Source organism: Canis lupus, chromosome 1, assembly GCF_003254725.2.
Source record: "Canis lupus dingo isolate Sandy chromosome 1, ASM325472v2, whole genome shotgun sequence".
Classification (NCBI taxonomy): domain Eukaryota; kingdom Metazoa; phylum Chordata; class Mammalia; order Carnivora; family Canidae; genus Canis; species Canis lupus.
In genome coordinates, this window is record NC_064243.1 from 74,804,111 (window position 1) to 74,824,231 (window position 20,121).

Here is a 20,121-nt window from a genome sequence, read left to right on the forward strand (position 1 = left end):
GCAGGAAGTCTGCTTCAGATTCTCTTCCTCTCCCTCTGCACCCTCATCCCAACTCCTGCATCTCCCTTGCTCACTCTCAGATAACTAAATCTTTAAAAAAAAAAAAAAAGCATCACATTTCATTACAGCATACTCCATTTTTGCTAGGATTTCAGAAGCCAATGTTTTGATCCTTTTTAAATGTCTGGGGTACTATTCAAACCTAGACAAACAAACTAGAGATTACTTTAACTTTAAAAATCAAGCACTTTATGCTTTGGGGAAACAAACATTCAAGTAGCATCTTTAAACAGAGTACTTTTCCTGAATGAAAGTATTTAAAATCCTTAATAGTGGTTTATTTTAATGTGGTCTGACTTTGTTAACAATACAATCAAAGACTGGAAAATACCTCTAGAGATCTAATAGCATCGTTTCTCAGGTCAGGAAACCCAAGTCCTGTGAGGTCAAATGACTTGGTCAAGTTTAGTGAGTAAGACAGATCTGGAACAGGAATCTAGGTCTGGGCCTAGACCAGAAGCCCTTCTCTCCTGGCCCTGCTTCCCTATTATATGTGTTCATCACACAAAGGGAAAAATCACAGCCTGCTAACAAATACATTTTGATCAGAGTCACTACCAAAGCTATCTCAGTTGTTAGAATTCTTTCATTTATTCCCTCTATTCTTTATCTAGATTTTGATATATAAGGCCAATTCTTCAGACCATGGTGACCACCATAGAGATTAACTGAGAAGATTATGAATATGAGTGCCCCGATTTGTAGGTCTGTGTTACAAATACAAGGACCCCAGTGGGGTAGGATACAACACTTACCTTCCTCCCACCAGTCCAGGCCCCCATGGCCAGGACCCACTTATTCCTTCCACCATGCTCAAAAGAGCTTTTGGTGAGGTGTTGATTTAAGGACATAAAGTTGGAAGCGGATTGCATATGTTTGGAGATAACATTGATACTAGGCTTCTGGTGGGTCAAAATGATGAGAAATTATGAATCTAGTACCTACTGGGCACAGTGGTAGTATTGATAGTGACAAAGGACTATGGTTGGTGACTGCAGTCACACACTCCAACAACTGCATGCTGAATGTGTGAACACTAACCACTATACCAACACATGTCTACAGGTATGTAAAGTGTATTCACACATACACACGTGCCCACTTGTGGTTTTCTCCTCCAAATCTTGATCTAGATACAGTAAAACCTCATTCATTTAACCATACCAGCTCAGAATTTGGAACAACGTGCAAAATACATGTGACTTTTACTGACTACATGTTCACACTGAATGCTACAACCTGGAATGTTAAGATTTTACAATACTGGCAAATAATGCACATGTACTTCAGAAGCATTAACATCCTGCATCTTAGTTTCAATGTATGCAGAAATTTGAAATGATTATAATAAAGTTTCTGCAAGTGATAAGAGTTTTTAATAATTTAACTAGGACTCCACCAAGCTTCCCACAGAAACTTGATGTCAAACCAATGCGGTTTCACTGCACTGATAGCACAACTGGGTGTTTGTAAACAGCCAGCCCAATACTTGAGGTGCCATAACTCTAAATCTTCATATTGCTTTTATAGAGAAAAAGATTTTAGAAACTTGTTTATCAGAATATAAACTAAACCTCATTAACAAGAGGAGGATAACCAGCTCAAAATATGTTCTCTCAAAAAAACAAAACAAGACAAAAAAAAAAAAAAAAAAAAGAGGAGGCCATGAGAGGACAAGCTTAAGATAAAAAAAAAAAAACAGCTTGAAAGAAAAACATGCATAAGTAAGAGAGATTAACAGATAGAACACATGAAAGAGGCTGCTATTTCTTTTAAAGAGTACACACAAAACACTGCACACACTTTTTCTTTAACATACTTAAGCAGCACCCAGAGTGCCCCGATGACAAATGCAGGTGTGTCCACAATCATTTGAGGTTAAAAACATATGCCAGTCTGATTACGTACAATGTACAGTGAGGTTGACAGAATCTTGGTCTTCTCCTACAAGATTTTCTGCCACACAGGAGATTTGTTTTCCACTGTCATCAGATGAAATGTTAGTTATCCTCAAGGAGCCCTGCATGTGGCTTGTTTCATTCTACAAATGAATTAACAGACAAAAATAATCTATATTAAGACTGATCCCAAAGTGATGAGATGTGGGTCTTTCCCCCTAACGAAAGAAAAAAATATATACATACCATTAGAAAGGTTTCTGGCCTGAATTGGGGCCAGGCAAAAGAATAAATCAGGAGCTATTCTGTTTCTCGATATCATAACTGTTTAATGTGTAAAGTTGATTTAATCCTTGAATTCCTATCTACCTTTCTCCAAGGGAAGAGACCAAAGAAGCATCCCTCACCCTGCTCACAAGGACACAAGAAGGCTCACTAGAGACCCAGAGACTCTGATCTATTGGATATACACAACTAAATTTGTTAATTATAAAGATAAATAAAAAGTAAATGTACATCAAACACTCATCATAGATTTCGCTATCTGGCCCCATAAAATATTAAATGATCATCACTAGGTGAATACAATCTCAAATTCTGAGTTACTCTCATCTCTCTAGGAACACGGAGCCAAACAAAAGCCTTACCATATGTTTGGAAACCAGATTACCGACATCCCAGTACAAATTCGGAACTGGATCGCCTGCAACACTACAAGATAATGTGATAGACTTTCCCTCCTCCACGGTGAGGTTAGGTGCAGCCAAATTTGCTGATGGCAAACCTGTGGAAGAAGAAAAGTTAAGTGGGGACATATACAAATAGTTCAGTGCATTATCAAAATAATCGCAACAAATAGAAAACTCTTCATGCTGTAGAATCTGTAATCATTTACTTTCTGAGACAGATTTATGTTGCTCTGAAAAAGTGTTGGGTTGGTAAGCTTTACAGACTTAACATGAATAAAAAATGTGCGGTTATAAGATTTGAAAACAAATTTTGTACATTTCTTAAAAATATTACTGCAGAATAACTTTTTCCTTAAAAAAAAAAACTAGTTTATAAAACTAGGTCTTCTACTCTTTCATTGTTCTACAGTTGCTAACCCAGCTTTTCGCACATAAATAGGCACACCATTTTATCTTGTTTATTCCCTCCTCCCCTTTACTTATTTATTGTCAAAAACAAAAGGGTGAGAGACATCTACATTTTTTGCATAAATCCATTTTTTACATTAAGTAACTGATTAATATAACCCCACTACCAGACCTAGATTTTGAAATAGATTACAGAAGAAAATGTAATATGGGGAGCTTTATTGTTGTTGTTTTAAAGCGGGGAGGGGCAGAAGGAGAGGAAGAGACAGACTCTCAAGTAGGTTCCACCCTCAGCTCAAAGCCCAATGCAGGGCTTGATCTCAGGACCCTGAGATCATGACCTGAGCTGAAACCAAAAGTGGTATGCTTAACTGACTAAGCCACCCAGATGCCCCAAGAAAATGCAGTTTTAAAGCATTCTTTAGACATGAAGTTTGATCATCACCATACTAGAATGTTCTAAAGCCATATAAGTCAGAGTTAAATATCATAGGAAAAATGGGTTATTGTAAAATTTATAGTATGATTTTTAAAAAGTCATGTGGATCTATACTTTCACATTTCAAAAGCTAGTTTTACCGATGCCATTATCATTTCATTAAATTATCACACTTATTGGGTGTTTACAATGCTTTAAACCTCATGGGACTCACAGTATTTTCTGCATGAAGGCACATCCCAGACAGCACAACAATATGCCAGGCCCTGCTTGTCAAGCTAGTCCCTCAGTTGGTATCAGAAACTCTGCTTGGGACTGCGTTCACGCTGACAGCTGTGACCCAAGGACCTATGACATGTCATTAACTCAGGAGTGTCCCAGAGGTCAGAAAAAGCAATGCATCTTCAATACACATTAAATTGCAATTAACCCACCCACCTAGTGCTCTCTTACTATCTCCACAAAACCGTCCATAAACCCCTCTCCTGTGATGCGGTCCTTGATGACAAAGCCATTATTCTTTATTACCAAAACCGGCCTGGACAAAGATCTATACAGCATACGTCTCCTGGTGTCCCCACCGTTGGCAGAGGACTTCCCAGCAAGACCCAGCTTTCAGCGGCCGCATGACTTCAGAACCCTTCCTGTCAGCAACCAGTAGAAAGCCTTGTTCTATCTTTAAAATGCCCCTTAGTACTCTGAGTTTCATACTCCGAAGTTTTCAATCTGTCATATTTTTAGCTTCCAAGGCTCTTCTTTTGTTCCTGAATGATCTTCTATTTCTATAGCACCCTGCTTTTTGTCTCCTGGCTGCAACTTCTCCTGATCTGAGATGTTGGCCATTTCTTTTGAATTGTTCTTTTCTTCATATCAACACTGTTTCTTGCAACTTGCTTTCCTTCATCTTTTTGTTTGTTCATATTTGTCTTTCTTATTATAAGCTTTTCTCAAAGAGTGGGTATCATTGGCCACACACACATCTTTAAGAAAAAAGTACTAGAAGCACTGTGTGCATTTAACTGTCAGCTTTGTTGGAGGGCAGTATTATTGGCCTTTTTCCTGGGTACTGCCTGGTGTCGGTATCATTAGACCACTTTGGGACAGGGTTTGGTCAAATTATTCAGATAATTGCTCTTCCACTGTCCTGCCTGGAAGAGGAAGAAGGATGCAAATAACGATACTCAGTAGGTAAGCTCATCATTCTCTCTATGGTTCTCACAGCCTCAACTCTTTCTGGAGTTCCTCATAATCTTTGTTTGATCCTCTCTAGAAAATATACCCTGGCTTTCTGCTGAGAAGGGTACGTTGCAGTCACCTGGAATGTATGGAATGAAAATGGGATTAACTGCTCCATCAGTGACCTGACCCAATCTCCTGGCTTTGGTGTTGCGTGCATACCTGCTTCTTTCTGAGCCTGCTAGTAGCTCTGTGGCCCAAACCAATTTCCCCTTGCCTCTGCCTGCTGGCAACCTGGTAATGGGCATTCTCAGCCATCAGCTCAGTTTCTATTGTCTGCCTGCTTCTCAGCTTGCAAGTCTTTGTGTCCTGCTGACTCCTCTCCCATTTTCTTGTGCTTAGAGATTTATCTGCTGATGCTGGAGGGATCTCAGACCCAGGGCCTTGTCACGGTGCTTGTACTCCAGATAGGACCTCCTCCACCAACAGAGCTTGGAGACATCCTTCTCAGCATCTTGAATACAAACTATGGGATAAATTTCCTACTTTTTAAAAATGGATATCATAGTTTGGAAATTCTGAGCAGGGGAAAAAAGGTTAAAATGGAGACTTTCAATAGAGAATGCTATGTCGTAATCTTTAGTTCCCCTAGAAAACTTAATGAAACCTTTTTCAGCATGCCTCAATTTATATGATTAACAATTCTAAAAATGTATGTTTAACTACAGTAATAGTAGTAGTATTTACTGGGCATTTACTGAATCAGAAACTTTTCTAGTACTTCAAATGATTGTTTTATTTAATCCTTACAATCGTCATGAAGTGAAGTGTTTGTCCTCATCTAATTAATTAAGAATATGAATTCTTGAGAAGTCAAATACATCTTCCAAAACTGCCCACGTAGGGCAGCCCCGGTGGCCCAGCAGTTTAGCACCGCCTTCGGCCCAGGGCATGATCTTGGAGACCAGGGATCGAGTCCCATGTTGGGCTCCCTGCATGGAGCCTGCTTCTCCCTCTGCCTATGTCTCTGCCTCTCTCCCTCTCTCTCTCTCTCTCTCTCTCTCTGTGTGTCTCTCATGAATAAATAAATAAAAATCTTAAAAAAAAAAAAAAACTGCCCACGTACCTGTTGACCTGGGATCCAGACCCAAAGTTCAAGATCTTCACCACTATGCTACACTTTCTTCCCAGACTGCACATATCCATTTTAGCACAGAACATAAATACCAATACATATCTATAACCTAAGAATTCAGTTCATTTAGAAAATAATTATGTGTCTATTTGTGAAGGAAGAATGAGTCTCCTTTATTTATAGAGAAATTGTATCACCCTGTCACAGCAGTCTCCAAAGGAATCTGTGCAAAATTTGCCAAGTCTAGATCTTTTAGATGTAAAGTCTTCCACAAATGAGTAAGCATCTGACTCACGTTAATTCTAAAGCATTAATATGCTGGCCAAAGATTCAATAATGGAAAAAACAATCTGTACTTGAAATATCACTTGAGGTTTAATTAGCACAATAAAAATGAATTGGGATGCATGAACAGCCAAGGCAGGATAAACCATTTGCCAGGCACTATTTCCTGGCTTAATAAGATTTGAAATCAGCACTAGTACAGAGCAAAGCTCAGCAATGCTTCCAACAGCTTCTAGCACTACTGTAATGGGATCCTGATTTGAGCATCAGAGTGGTCTTCCTCCACACTCTGAGAAAGCTCACGGGGATAAGAGATGACCTACCACCCAGGCAGACAGGGTTAATGTCTCTAGATCTGGATGTGTTCAGAAGGGACATAGCAGCCTGGAGACCCTTGGCAGAAAGTTCCCGACCACGCAGGGAGAAGACTGACTTCTTTAGACCAGGGCCTCCCAAACTGTAACGTGAGTATAAATCACCAGCAGATCTGATTAAAAACCAATGTTGTTGTTGTTGTTGTTTTTTCCAGTAGGTCTGAGATTAGGGGCTGAGAGTCTTCATTTCTAGCAAACTCCCCGTTCTACAGACCACACTTTGAGTAGCAAGGGTTTAGATGATCAGTGATGGCTGGACAATTGCTTGCTAGTTTTTGTGTCTATGACTATTATTCTTAAACTCAGCAGGGGCCTGAGCAATCATCTTGTCCATGGAACCTTCCCCAAAGTGTGTTCTGTGGGATTCAGACTCCTTGAGACACTCTGTATGGGGTGGGGGGTGGGGAGGAAATCTAAGATTTAAAAAAGTAAGAGCCCATAGGAAATTCTGTAACTCTGGATGTTCAGTATGTACACCACATATTCAAAACTGTCAGAAGTCCTGCTCTAAACAAATCAGTTCACTTCCGTGGATCTTACATTCCCTGAGCTTTTTTGAGTATACCATTTCTCTGTGGTACCTTGTTATGGCTTTATTTTTAATTCAAGTAATCTGACCAAATGTAAGAGAAACATATATTTAAATATCAGATGTAAAATGTATTTAAAGCTAAATATTCATATCAATGATAGTAATAACATTAATAACTAACGTTTATTGAGTACTTAGTATGTGCTAGACTTCATCTGCAATATTGTCCGTATTACCTTATGTGGCATCCTGAAAAGTCTTAAAAGTAAGTGTCAGTAGTATCCCCATTTCCAGATGAAGTTAAAGCTCATTAGGTATCATAACTAAATAGATAGTGACTGTGAGCTGGACTTGACCCTCATCCTTCTGTCCATGGCCATACATTGACTAGCTGCCTCTCTACTGGGCTTTGCTATGCCTCTGTTTCCCTCTGTGAGGGCACACTTCTGGAGAGTTCGCTATGTTGACTATGTCTTAGGATCACTAATTTAAAGAATGAAGTTTCTCTCCATTCCTGTATCACCATTCCAAAGGGATAAGGAATACTCATTACTAATATTAGGTAAAAGTAAATTCAGTTGACCTCTCATTGAAAAAAAAAAAAAAAAGCAGTCAGGGTCTCACTTTCTACTAACGGAGAAATAGTAACCTCTAGTTATTTTGAGTTATCAACTCAGCTTTGCAGGAAATGAAATGCATCCGGTTTGGGTTTCAATTTTCACCCGTAAATTGGGATTATGTTCTTTCTCATCTTGTTTTAGTGATCCTGGGCTCTGTTCATTTTGTGTTTGGTCATCATTCCATGTGTAAAATAATCAAGTAAATTATGATTTTGTCTATTCTCTCCTCTCACATTCTATCTTTTTGGCATATCTTCCAATTTCTCTGTCTCCTAAAGCATATATATTTCACTACCAGGAAAGAAGCCAGAATAAGCCTGACCTATTTAGAAGTAGCTGCTTTACACCCAGTTACAAAAATGACAGAAAATTAGCAAAGTGACTTTCCAAGCCCAAATTGGAAATTGAGCTTCTATGCTTGTGTGAGCTGTGTCATTACAGTGACAGCAACCAGAAAACTTCTAAACACAAAAACTGTGTCAGCAACTGACAGGTTAGCAAAAACAGCTTTATTTCCCATTCGAAAAAAGATAAAGGAAAACAATAGTCCACTGTGCCGCTTGCTTTATTTTAGGAGACAGAAGCTGATCCTTAGTAAAAGTAAAGCAAACTGGTAAACTAGATTTTGCATATGTTTTTCAGGAGAAAAAAAAATCAACCCAGCTAAGATGGTAAGAAAAAAAATCTAACTTCCAGAATACTCACATAGCATTTCATTCTAATCTTCTGTGTGAACAAAGTAGAAATGCTATCAATATATTTTCCTGTTTTAAAACAAAGGACCATGTATAAATATGCTAAATAGACATGCACTACAAACCATAGTGCAACAACCAAAAAGAAATCTTAAAAAGAAATCAGTAAAACCGGGATGCCTGGGTGGCTCAGTGGTTGAGCGTCTGCCTTTGGCTCAGGGCGTGATCCTGGGGTCCTGGGATTGAGTCCTGCATCAGGCTTCCCACAGGGAGCCTGCTTCTCCCTCTGCCTGTGTCTCTGCCTCAATCTCTGTGTCTCTCATGAATAAATAAATAAAATCTAAAAAAAAAAAAAAAGAAAGAAATCAATAAAACCAATTTACCTCAAGGAGCCAGGCTTCCTCTCCTGGCACCTGTAAACTGACCTCTCCAAACACAAGTAATATTTTGTTTATGTGTCCTAAGTAATCTCTACACTGAAAGTTTGAAGGCTGAGAAGGTGGACAATTGAAATTGTCATTATAAATAATAAGGAAACCTAAGGCAAGACTGATTTCAATCCATGGAACCATTAAGGGAGTTTCATAGAGTGGCTGTATAGTCCAACCATCAAATGAATTATCACCTTATATTCACTGTGGGACTAGCATGTTCTATGGTAACCAGTTACTAGTAAAACGAGTTGAGGGACTGTTTTGACACATCCCGGAGGAAGGCTGCCTTTCTTACATATAGTTGCCATCTACTTAGAACACAGCATCTTATCTGCTATTAACACTTCCTTGAGAAACTCTCTTCCAGAGATTTAAACCCTAATTATCATATAAAAAAGCTAAAGTATAATGTACACTGTTCTTTAATAATCCCACTTAGTCAGGGGAAATGATTGAAAGGTCTGTATTGCAAAACGAACTGCTAAAGATCAATTAAAGTAGCAGAGACATTCTTATATTAAATCAGTACAACGACTGGGCAAAATAACCTTTCTTCTTTAGAACTCCTGTGATTCGATCTCTGTTTTCAGAACCAGTGTGCCTAGCGACTCTTTCCTTCCTAATTAATGTGGAAATTTTAGATGAATGTGTTCTGTTGCCTTGCAATTAATAAAATTTTTCTAAGGTTAAAAAGGACCTTGTGGAGAAACAGACCACAACATGTTTCCCAGCATGAATAAATTTACAGTAATTCACGGCAGGAGGGGCTGCTAGAAAAATATTGTGAGACATTCTGACCGGGCTGCTAATGGTAACAGAGCCATTAAACTTCCCAGCCCCGCCTACCACACTCCATCACTAAGGACAGAGGGAGCTTGAGACTCTTTCAAATGGGATGATGACAGAAATTTCAAAGGGAACTACAAAATGCTAAAATATGGAATAATTTAGTTAGAATAATATAATTCTATAAGTTATCTTAACTGAAATATCTGCACCCTTAGATAAAAATCTTGTCCACCCTGATCATTACCATAACGTGCATGGCTCATGCATTTACTAGTTGATGAATTCAACAACATCAATCAAATGCTTGTTATGTTCAAGGGATGCATTGACATCATGGAGGATGCATTATTGCTTACAAAATGTAGAGAGTTTGTTAGTATAATACTTACATGGTGAAATACAAAAAGAGGAAGTTTTTAAAGTCCACCTTATAAAGGAATGGAATCTCAGTAGCCCTTTTTTATTGAAATTAAAATGTTACCAGTTGCAAATTAATGCAACAGCCATAGTTATTGGCAAATTGCTAGTTTACAATGGTGAAACAAACACACAACACCATGAAGTACTCTAGTGAGTTTTCTTACACTTAGCTAACAAGTTGCATCCAAAAAAAAAAAAAAAGTGAGGATGAGCTCCATGAATCTGTGATGTAATTAAACACAATAGATATATTTTTTAAGTGTGTAAAGGGCAAGACCCAGAAGAAAAGCCAACCGACCACAAATCCACGTTATAAACAAGGCATCCAACCTGAAGACAGTAACGTATTATCCGATTTCTGTAGTATAATGGACGTTCAGAAACAATTTAAATCTATTGTCAATCTAACTTCTCTTGAAAGAGCTCAAACTAGGAAACTGTGATGAAAAAAGTAATGTGAGACTGAGCCCCAAACTGAAGCTTCCCCTTCTGATCTCAGATCTCCAGATATTACACACACACACAAAAAAAATTAAGATTTTATTTATTTATTCATGAGAGACACAGAGAGAGAGGCAGAGACACAGGCAGAGAGAGAAGCAGGATCCCCGTGGGGACCCTGATGCAGAACTTGACCCCAGGATCCCGGGATCACGACTTGAGCTGAAGGCAGAGGCTCAACCACTGAGCCACCAGGCGACCCGCAATTTTTTTTTTAAAACTCCAGAACCATGTTGGCAAATGAGAAAACATACTGCTAGTGGATAAGACACTGTAAGAAGCCCCTGAACAATAAATAGAAAGCGAGAGTGGGATTACAGAGAATCAGCACAGCCCCAAAGAGACACATAAATATTCGCTGCACAAAACAGACAGGCTCCAGGCTGACCCCAGACTGAAGGGGCAGACGGCAGGACACAGTAGAGCCCCACCTCGGCTGAGCCACGGGGCCACTGCTTAAGAAAACAAGTAGACACCACAGAAGGAATAGCCTTTCCACCTCCTGTCCCTACACACTCGCCGTGGACACAGCATCCAACAGAAGCTGTAGCTGCCCCCGACTAGAAGCAATGACTGCGGAAACCTTAGCAGAGAAAATCAGCACTGCTAGGTGTTGGTGACATCCTAGAGATACAGTGAACCCTGACACGGGAAGGGGTGTTTCAGTTACAAACAACAACCACCACAACAAAATCCAATCACTAAAGACTGCAGAAATTAGAAATTGATTGTTGAGAGGGGGAAAATCCCATATCTGGAGAAATAGCTAAAGGGCAAAGTAGTCAATAAAACCACTTTCCCATAATGCAGCACAAAAGGACAAGAGGATTAGGAAGTGTTACTGGAGGCTGAGGGGTACAGAGGGTGGAGCCAGCAGTGTAGACCACAAACCACATAAATTAGAAAATTCTTCCAGAACTGCAGACCAAACTCCTTCACACCGAAAGAGTATACTGCGTGTCAAATAGTATAATTTTTTTAAAACACACATACATCTAGTTACACTGTGGTAAAAATTTTAGAGAAAATCTTCAAAGTTTCTAAGAAGGAAAAGAAAAGCATAGGTACCTGTCAAGAAGCAAGCATAAGACTGGCCTCAAGCTTCTCATCGGTGACACTGAACACAAGGAGAACATAGTACAGTATCTGCAGAGGTCTGAAAGGGATTTTTTTCGAGTCTAGAATTTTATACTCAGCCAATTCCACTGAGAAGAAATAATACAATCTGATTTTCTACCAGGAAAGAACTTGAACATTTAAAAAAAAATTATCTGAAAGAAATATTAGAGGATACACAGCAGCAAAAAGAAAAGATCCTCCAAAAGGCAGTGGGATACAAAATTTAATGATAGATCCAAAGAAGTAGTGAATCTTAAAAAAAAAAAAAGTCAAGTAACGATCTACAAATAAAATTCTAGTTGACAACAATCTGAGAGATGGGAAGAGAAAGTAAAAGGAAATAAAAGTATCTTTTCCTGTCTTGTTGGAAGTGATTTCTAGATATTTACAAGAAAAAATACGTCTTAATATGGACAGTGAATATTTGGGCCTTATATATTTCCAAAAAAAAAAACCCAGAAACATGATTTATAACTTTCAAACAAATTAAGAAAAAAATCATTAAAAACATTAGAAAGTGGAAGAAAAGGAAAACACTATAGAAAAATATAGACAAAGGCTATATATAGGCAATTCACCAATGAATAAACATAATGTCCCATATACACAGAAGATACCCAATGGTCATCAGGAAAAGGCAAACCAAAAAGAAATGACCTACCTTTTTTTAGAAAAACAAAGAAGAAGTTTACTAATATCAAGGTAGGCTTTGCTGGAGTGGTTACAAATTGGTACAACTGTTTTTTAATGTGCAAACCATATGAGATTTTTGCTATATACTCCAGAAAAATCTTTTCTTTTTGTAACTACAAAATGTATCAACATTACTTGTGCAATTATAAATAAATAAAAAATAGTTGGAAAAAATTAACAAACAACAAAACAGTTTAAGAGTACAAAAGTGGTAGATAAATAAGTCTACCCATTGACTTTTTTTTACATGTTGCTTTTTGAAAGCAGCATCAACACTGAAATTAATTGTGAATGTTACCATGAATGTAACCATCCTGATGCAGCAATCAAACGCATTCCCTCTGAATCAGGACAGTGAATTTCCAAGGTGCCTCATATACACAATTCATTGAGTAATTAATAGGAAACAAAAAATTACTAAAAAACTGACAAATCCACTAGGAAATATGAGGACTAGTTCCCTCTTACCCTTTCCCTCCACGATCCCAATGGTCTATCAACAACATGTTAGGTGGGGTGCATTACTGAAAGCTATCAAGATAACATGGCCAGAAATTAAAATTTTTTTAAAAACCTGGTTTCAGGCAAGGGCAAAGCAGGTATCTATTAAGGGATGGTTTGTGAAATAAGAGCAGGAGTTAAATGCTCACAGCCATGCGGACTTGGGAGCTGGCCAAGAGGCCAGGTGACTCAACACTGAATTTCTTGTCCCTCTAGGAGATTTCTCTCAGCGGTGCAAATGTATACCGGAACAGACCACAGTTGCCCTCTTATCAATCAGGAAAAGTTATATATTAAAAGTTCGGGGTTTTTTGTTTTGTTTTGTTTTGTTTTTGTTGTTGTTGTTGTTGTTTTAAGTATTGACTAGCAAAGAAAGCTGAGAGAAGTTGGCAAGAGAACAAAGCCTGATTTCCCCATTAGGAAGCCAAAGGACTCTAGGAGAGAAAAATCTGTGGGAAGAGTAACTGCTGTCTTGTAAGCCCCTTCTGGGTAAAAAACAAATACTTATCTCTCCTTTTATGACATTCTCATTAAAAGTGAGCTGCAGCTATATTTTCTCTCCAGAAAAATTGACCTCAAACAATAAGAGTCTTCTGAAAACAAAGAATCGAATGTTTGTGGTTAATATACAGATTCCTCACAGACAAGAACCAGTTGCTACATGGCTTTCTGCTGTGTCACCAGCTGCTAGGCCAGGAGATCAAATATAATTGTGAGCTGATTAACTGGTTGTCTCCACCTATGTGCATATTGTCAAGGTACATCACAGAAGCCCCCACTGGTAAAATCCTAACCGAAACACGTGAGTTTTCCTTCCTTACAAACGCACTGACACTCAGGGACATGTAACTTTAAATTCTGGAGGTGCAAATGCTGAGGAGGAGCGGGGCAAGATTGAGGAGGAGTCTGGAACTCCAAACATGGAAAAGCATGTATCAGGGCATATTCGTGGTGCTCCATCAGGAGACACAGACGTCTGCTAGCAAGACAAATTTAAAGAAATGTGCTAGATTAAACTGCATTTTCTTGTACTGTGAGGACATTTGATCACCACACGATCCTTCCCTCTCCTCAGCCTGGGTGCCAACCAAGTATATACACGGCGAACTGAAATATCGCGCTCTTCGCACATAGTCTTTGGATGGATGGATAAATGGATGGATGCACGCGTGAGCAGACAAATGAACAAAGGAACAATGGAACATAAGCAGTGTACTTTTTCTCCATGTGCTTCAAAGCCATCCATTCAGAATTAATATTCCACTTGCAAAAAATATTCAGCAAAGCTGCTCCCAGCTGATTTCTCCACACTGCACACAAACATTGCCCAGCTCACCAGAGACCTCAACAGCATACTATATAAAATCTGGGTAGTGATAATCCTCCCAGACTCTCTACCACACCAGGGCAATTAGAATAATTAATAGCAAGTAGAATTCATTGATTTGAAAGTAAATTACCACAATTGGGTATCTGCAGGTTTGCCAGGGGAATATTCTTGCTGCTTTCATTTAGGCAGTACAAATCCTGAGTTTCTGGGCTGGATTTAGTCTCCTGAAGAGTCTTGATCCACATAATATCACAGGAACATGTAAATGGATTGCCCACCAGGATCCTACACGGAACAAAAATGAAACCTGATCAGGCTTCTCTTTTTGCAGTTTTAACTACACTAGTGTTTACAAAGCACTAAAACGTTATGAATTCATTCTGGCCAACAACCTTCAGAAGTCATACCCACCTTTATGGCTTCACAATACTTATTCATTCATTTATCTAATACTTACTGATCTTCTGCTACGTGCCAACACCACCGCTGGACTCTAAAGGATGCAAAGTGATACAAGACCTTTCACAATAATAAGAAAACAAGACAGAAACAGGAAGAACTATCATAGAAGCTAAAAAAGAATGTCTCATAAGATGGGGAAAAACAAGATGCCATAACAAATTTATCATGGCTATTATACCGTAATTCAGATCTTAAGTGAAGATGCCAATAGTTAAGTTGTCAGGAACACCAACACACTTATTTCTGACCAGGCTAGAGAGTCAAGTGTTATCATTTAATCAGCTCAAACCACCGTGGAGAGCAGAGCAATGTCATCTGACCTAAAAATGAGACTGTAAATACAAAGTGAAGATGAAAATGTGAGAGCCAGTAAGGTGGCATGTGGCAGCTTTCTGCACGATTCAACCACAAATCAGCAGGACCAGGATGGATGCAAGAAAGTTGGAGTCCATGTGAATGAGAGACCCTGGAAGGGAACTCTTAGACCTTCGCGTGTGTGTGTGTGTGTGTGCGTGCACACACACACACACACACCAAGCTCAGGATTTCTGAGGGCAAGGGCAAGTGATCTCCAGATTGAGCCACTGAGCCCACTGTGGGAGGGTCTGCAAAGAGAAAGCCACTAGTCAGCAGAGCTGTCTGGACTCCTGTGGTCTACGATTTGGTAACAGAGGAAGTAGTCAAGAGGAAAATAAAAACCACAAGAAAAAAAAAATCTTTAAATGCTTATTTATAATACTCAGTGGCCTATTTAAGATGAATTCCATTTATGGTAATGAGCCTTTAAATGAGGCCATTTACAATCGTTACATAGGCTCTGCCTGGCATTAACCACAATACTTAAGACTTCCTTGAGGACAGGACCTGGGCTTTGCAACATCATTTACTCCTGTGGTTTTCTGGTTGGGTTCTAAGAATCTCAGAGATCCCTGGAGACTCCTCCAGGAGTTTCTTTGGGGAAAATGTGGTCATGGAAGACTCGTTTAATTTGTGTCTGCTTGATTGCCTCCAAGTATCCCTCCAACACCAAAATAGAATTTGATGCTACTGGATACAGAATATAAGGCAGAAGAAGAGATCCATGGTGCTTAACCTCCAACTAATGTAAGATATTTCCTGGCATTCTTAGTATATGAAAAACTAAAGAATCTCTCAAAAAGAAAGGTATGATTGAATCCACAGAAGGGATAAAGAAGCAAAGGATCTTAGGTTGTAACTATAGCAATGGTCACATGACCACACACACTGGCAGACAGCTGGCTCCTTTCTTCAGTTCATGGGCAAACCCCTCTTTCAGTGATTGTTACAGCACATTACACTCCGCCGTTTAGGCCTCTAGCTGTCCCACTAGACAGCAGTATCCTAGAGCACAGAGAGCGCTCTCCTTACATCCCCACGGCCCAGTGTGCCTGAGTCTCATTTGCAACCAGGCACACAATTAACATTTGCTGAAATATGCTGCAGGGAGAAAACAGAGACCCGCTGAATTGAAATCAGAGCTCTAATGTCTGACCCATCAAGAAAATGTTCTGCAGTGAAGCTCAAAATTTTCACACTGCACATCTCTCGCTCTGGTTCACAGCTTCCCGTAATTTTACATGCCCATTCCTGGCTTAGAAAGCTTACCGTTTCAAGTCCGTGAATCTAGTGGAGTCCAAAATAACTGCCCATCACCAACACTTGGCATTAGGCGACCCTTGTCACACCCTCCTGACTTGTCTCTACTAATGGCATCTTCTCTTCTGCACATTTTCCTTGTGAACAGGGGTGGACCATACAACTCAGGCAATATACAGCTTGAGCAAAAGCTACAGCCTGGTATCCAAAGGCCTAGTCCATCTGGAGCCCCCCTCTGATACACAGAACCTCTGCTTTGGGGTTCTTTGGGCAACTTACCCATAGGAAAGTCAAGTTTCTATTTGCTTCATGGTGGTAACACAAGAATGGAGCACACCTGGAAATGCTGGCTATTGGTCATCAACACATTGCAAACTTTTCCCTATCATTTTACAGCAAAGGAAATTAGAGCATAAGGATAAATACTGAGCGCAGTGGCAGATCTAGAAGAAAACCTCACAAGGGTGGGCAGGGAGGAAGGAGGTCTACCTCTCCTACAATGTTCACTAAAGCACCAGCCGGCACTGGGGAGTTCTGTCTATGGCTACTTCTTCCTTGATTGGCTTTGCTCTCCACTAGGGCCTGGACATCACAAGAACCACACAGACACTATGAGACAAAGCCCCCCCCCATCTTTTTCTGTTTTCCTTCCTTTAGAAAACAAACCTTTGCATAAAAGCAACATTTAAACTCCTCCTAAATGATACCTCACTGTGGAGGTTACCGATGCACATTTTAATGAGGGAATAAAAAAACAAGCGGCCAAAACTGGACCAATAATTTTTCAAGAATTTTGATATAAAAATAGATCTGCAGCATCACTCATTTTTTTTTTAAAATACTTAATTACTCTTCCTAAGAGACTGTTTCCCCGAATGCCACACAATAATCATTACTTACAGCTCAGACAAGTCAAGGTGACGAAAATGTTTCCTAGACAAGCTTGTCAGTTTATTTCGGGTAAAATTGCTGAAAGAAACCAAGAACATTACATGTGAATTTAAAATGTGACATCTCAAAAAAATAAATAAGTAAAATAAAATAAAATAAAATGTGACTTCTCAAGAATAAAGTACACAAATAAAGATTTTTTCCCAAAATGAAATTTTATTTGATCATGGTTCATGCCTTCCTTCAACCATAAGCTCTTTCTTCCACCTCAGAATGACAACTTAGTTGTTCCTGCCTCTCCAGAAATTTTTGTATATAGGGGAGCGGGAGGGGTGGGAAAAACTTCCAAAATGTCTCTTTTTAACCTTTTTCTTAACCAAAAGTTTATTTTTCATATGCTGATTCAGAGCCAAGTTATATACCTCCTAGAGATCTCTGACCTCCTGAACAATTAATAAGAGGAATTAATTTAATCTAATTTAAAATCATAAAACTCACTAGGGAAAAAGATGAATTAAAACTAAACAGCATTATGAATATTTTGAAATTATATGACAGACAAGACTGAATATAAATTGCATTTAACACATCCTTATAAGAAAGAATATACCCACTGATTGATAAACTGTTGGCAGTTTATATGACTTCTAAATAACCAGATAATTCCATGATTAGGACAAGAACAACAAAATATCAGATAACAAGGAATATGTCAGAATTCATCTGAAACTATCTAGGGATACATCATTTTAAGATCTGGACCAACCAGTGATTTTGGGACACCTGGGTGGCTTAGTTGGTTAAGTGTCTGCCTTCCGCTCAGGTCCTGGGAAGGAGCCCCACATCGGGATCCCTGCTCAGGGGACGGAATCTACTTCTCTTTCTTTCTCTGCCTCTCCCCCTCCCCTGTTCATGCTCACTCTGTCAACTAAATAAATAAAAGAGTAAAAAACAAAACAAACAAACAAACAAACAAAACGGATCTGGACCAACCAGACAATGAAAAGCCAATGAAACCAAGTCATATTTGTGATTTAAAAAATACTCACGAATCTATTGACATGTTCCAAATACTTAGTTTTATTCAATGGGCAAGAGTTTCCGTTTCCAATGATCAGTGCCATGAGGCCCTGAGCTAGAAAATTCAGAGCCATAATCCTGGCAGCTGACTTGTTCTGTGAATGTGTTTACTGGTTGAATTTATTTAAAAAGTGTCCAATGCTTGAGCCTCCAGACATGTGTTTAATAACTAGCAGGAATGTAAAACAAACATCAACTTTGACAAAAACAGCCAAGCCCTCAACAAATTATAATGAGCCTTCCAGTATCTGTCTCCTGCTCAGGAAGGCAAGCGTTGGGCCGAGAGATAAGAACCGGATGGATACCTCAGGGTGACAGGAGTCCCGGGCCCTTCCCAGAGGCTGGTCTGCTGTGTCAACCCAACAAACTCATGGGGTGTTCAGACATTCCACTGTGTCTGAACCATCACCTGCAGGGAGGGGTTCTAGCCCAGGAGTTAACACATGAGCCCAGGCTAGTCACATGATCAATACAGAAAAAGTCACCCTGGGGTCCCCTGATTCAACAGTGCGTGTGTCCTTGCCCTGCCTCCTTCTACAGGGAAGAGTTCCACTCACCCAAACTCTACCTACACAAGGGTTCCCTCTTCCTTCTACGCTCCCTTCTTCTGTCTTTACACTGAGCGTAAAGTGCTCACCCACGTGAAAAAATAATCCACCAGGAAGTTGTAAAATGTGCCCACATACATTTTTCTCTTTTCTTTTGGAACGTGAACTAAAGAATCAGTTCCACTGGAGTATCATACGTTGAAAACTCAAGTCTGCCAGTGTTCTCCAGGCATCTTCAGAAATTCCCACCCTCTGAAGGAAACACCAACAAAAGCATGACTCTCCCTCCCAGGAGGAAGCAGGAGAGAGGGGGCAGATCAGGAGGACACTCTGGTCAAGGTCTAGGGCAGCTCCGAAGCCCCAAGCCCGCACCAGGAGCAGCTGGCTCTGTTGGGCTGCCAGCAGCACAGCCCAGAGTGGGCTCACATGCAAAAGAACAAGACGAGTTTTACGAACCATACTTATTATTAGGGCCAAAAGCCAAAAAAGAGGAGGAGGGGAGGAAGAAAAATCAACAATTCTCTTACTGTTTGATGATGGAACTTTGCAAAAGAACTAATTAGCACCTCTGCAAAGCCCCTGGAAAATACAAACACTGGCTTTTCTCACAACCCCTGGGGTCTCAGACACCCAGTAGGAATTAAAGGCACCAAGAAATAAAAGTGATTCGTCACAGGGGCTGGGGAGAGTCACCTTGTGATCCTGAATCTGCCAGGGCAGAGGGAGGGATGGTGAGGCAGGACCCAATCCAAATCTCCCCTAAAACCCAAAGTGAAATAGATTGCCCTTGTGCACATTTTCATATTGTTGGGGAGGCTCAGAGATAATCAGTATGTCCCTGGAGTAAAGAGAAACAGCTTCTAATACACATTTCTTTTTCAGTTCCCTGGTATCTAAAGTGTTGATAGCTGAAGTAATTGCAGAAAGTCAGGAAGAATGAGCCAACACTCGAGCCCTCAGTCATTAGCAGAGGTTGGGACTAAGGTCTGCAATGGGAGACACTGATTTGCTCCCTCCTGCCTCCCTGCCATTCTCAAAGCCAACTACTTTATTTAATTTAATTCTGGTGATTAGGAGCTTCTCTCGTCCATGAACCCTGTATATCAAGCTTACCGGCATTACTGACTGTCTGAATATTGTCTAACTTCATTCTATCTTAATATTCATGCCTAAAAATGTCAACAGAGTTTTTGCAGGTTGGCCAGGGACCTGACTTCCCGGCTACTGCCTTCTATCTTTTTTTTTTATTATTTTTTAAGGATTTTATTTTATTTATTCATGAGAGACACAGAGAGAGAGGCAGAGTCACAGGCAGAGGGAGAAGCAGGCTCCCCAAGGGGAGCCCGATGCGGAACTGGATGTGGGATCATGTCCTGAGCTGAAGGCAGCTCAACCGCTGAGCCATCGAGGTGTTCCCCGGCTACT

General features: G+C 39.8%; 1 protein-coding gene across 14 annotated transcripts in view; it reads right to left on the reverse strand.

Annotated features, from left to right (window-relative positions):
• NTRK2 (neurotrophic receptor tyrosine kinase 2) overlaps nucleotides 1-20,121 on the reverse strand; it is a 329,075-nt gene that overhangs the window by 277,176 nt on the left and 31,778 nt on the right. For all 14 annotated transcript variants that reach the window (XM_049116166.1, XM_025423180.3, XM_025423181.3 and 11 more), the window contains 4 exons: nucleotides 17,078-17,146; nucleotides 14,229-14,383; nucleotides 2,606-2,742; nucleotides 1,969-2,101 (listed from right to left, as the gene is read on the reverse strand). In XM_049116166.1, the coding sequence (XP_048972123.1) occupies nucleotides 1,969-2,101; nucleotides 2,606-2,742; nucleotides 14,229-14,383; nucleotides 17,078-17,146 (494 nt within the window). The remainder of the gene's footprint in view (nucleotides 1-1,968; nucleotides 2,102-2,605; nucleotides 2,743-14,228; nucleotides 14,384-17,077; nucleotides 17,147-20,121) is intronic.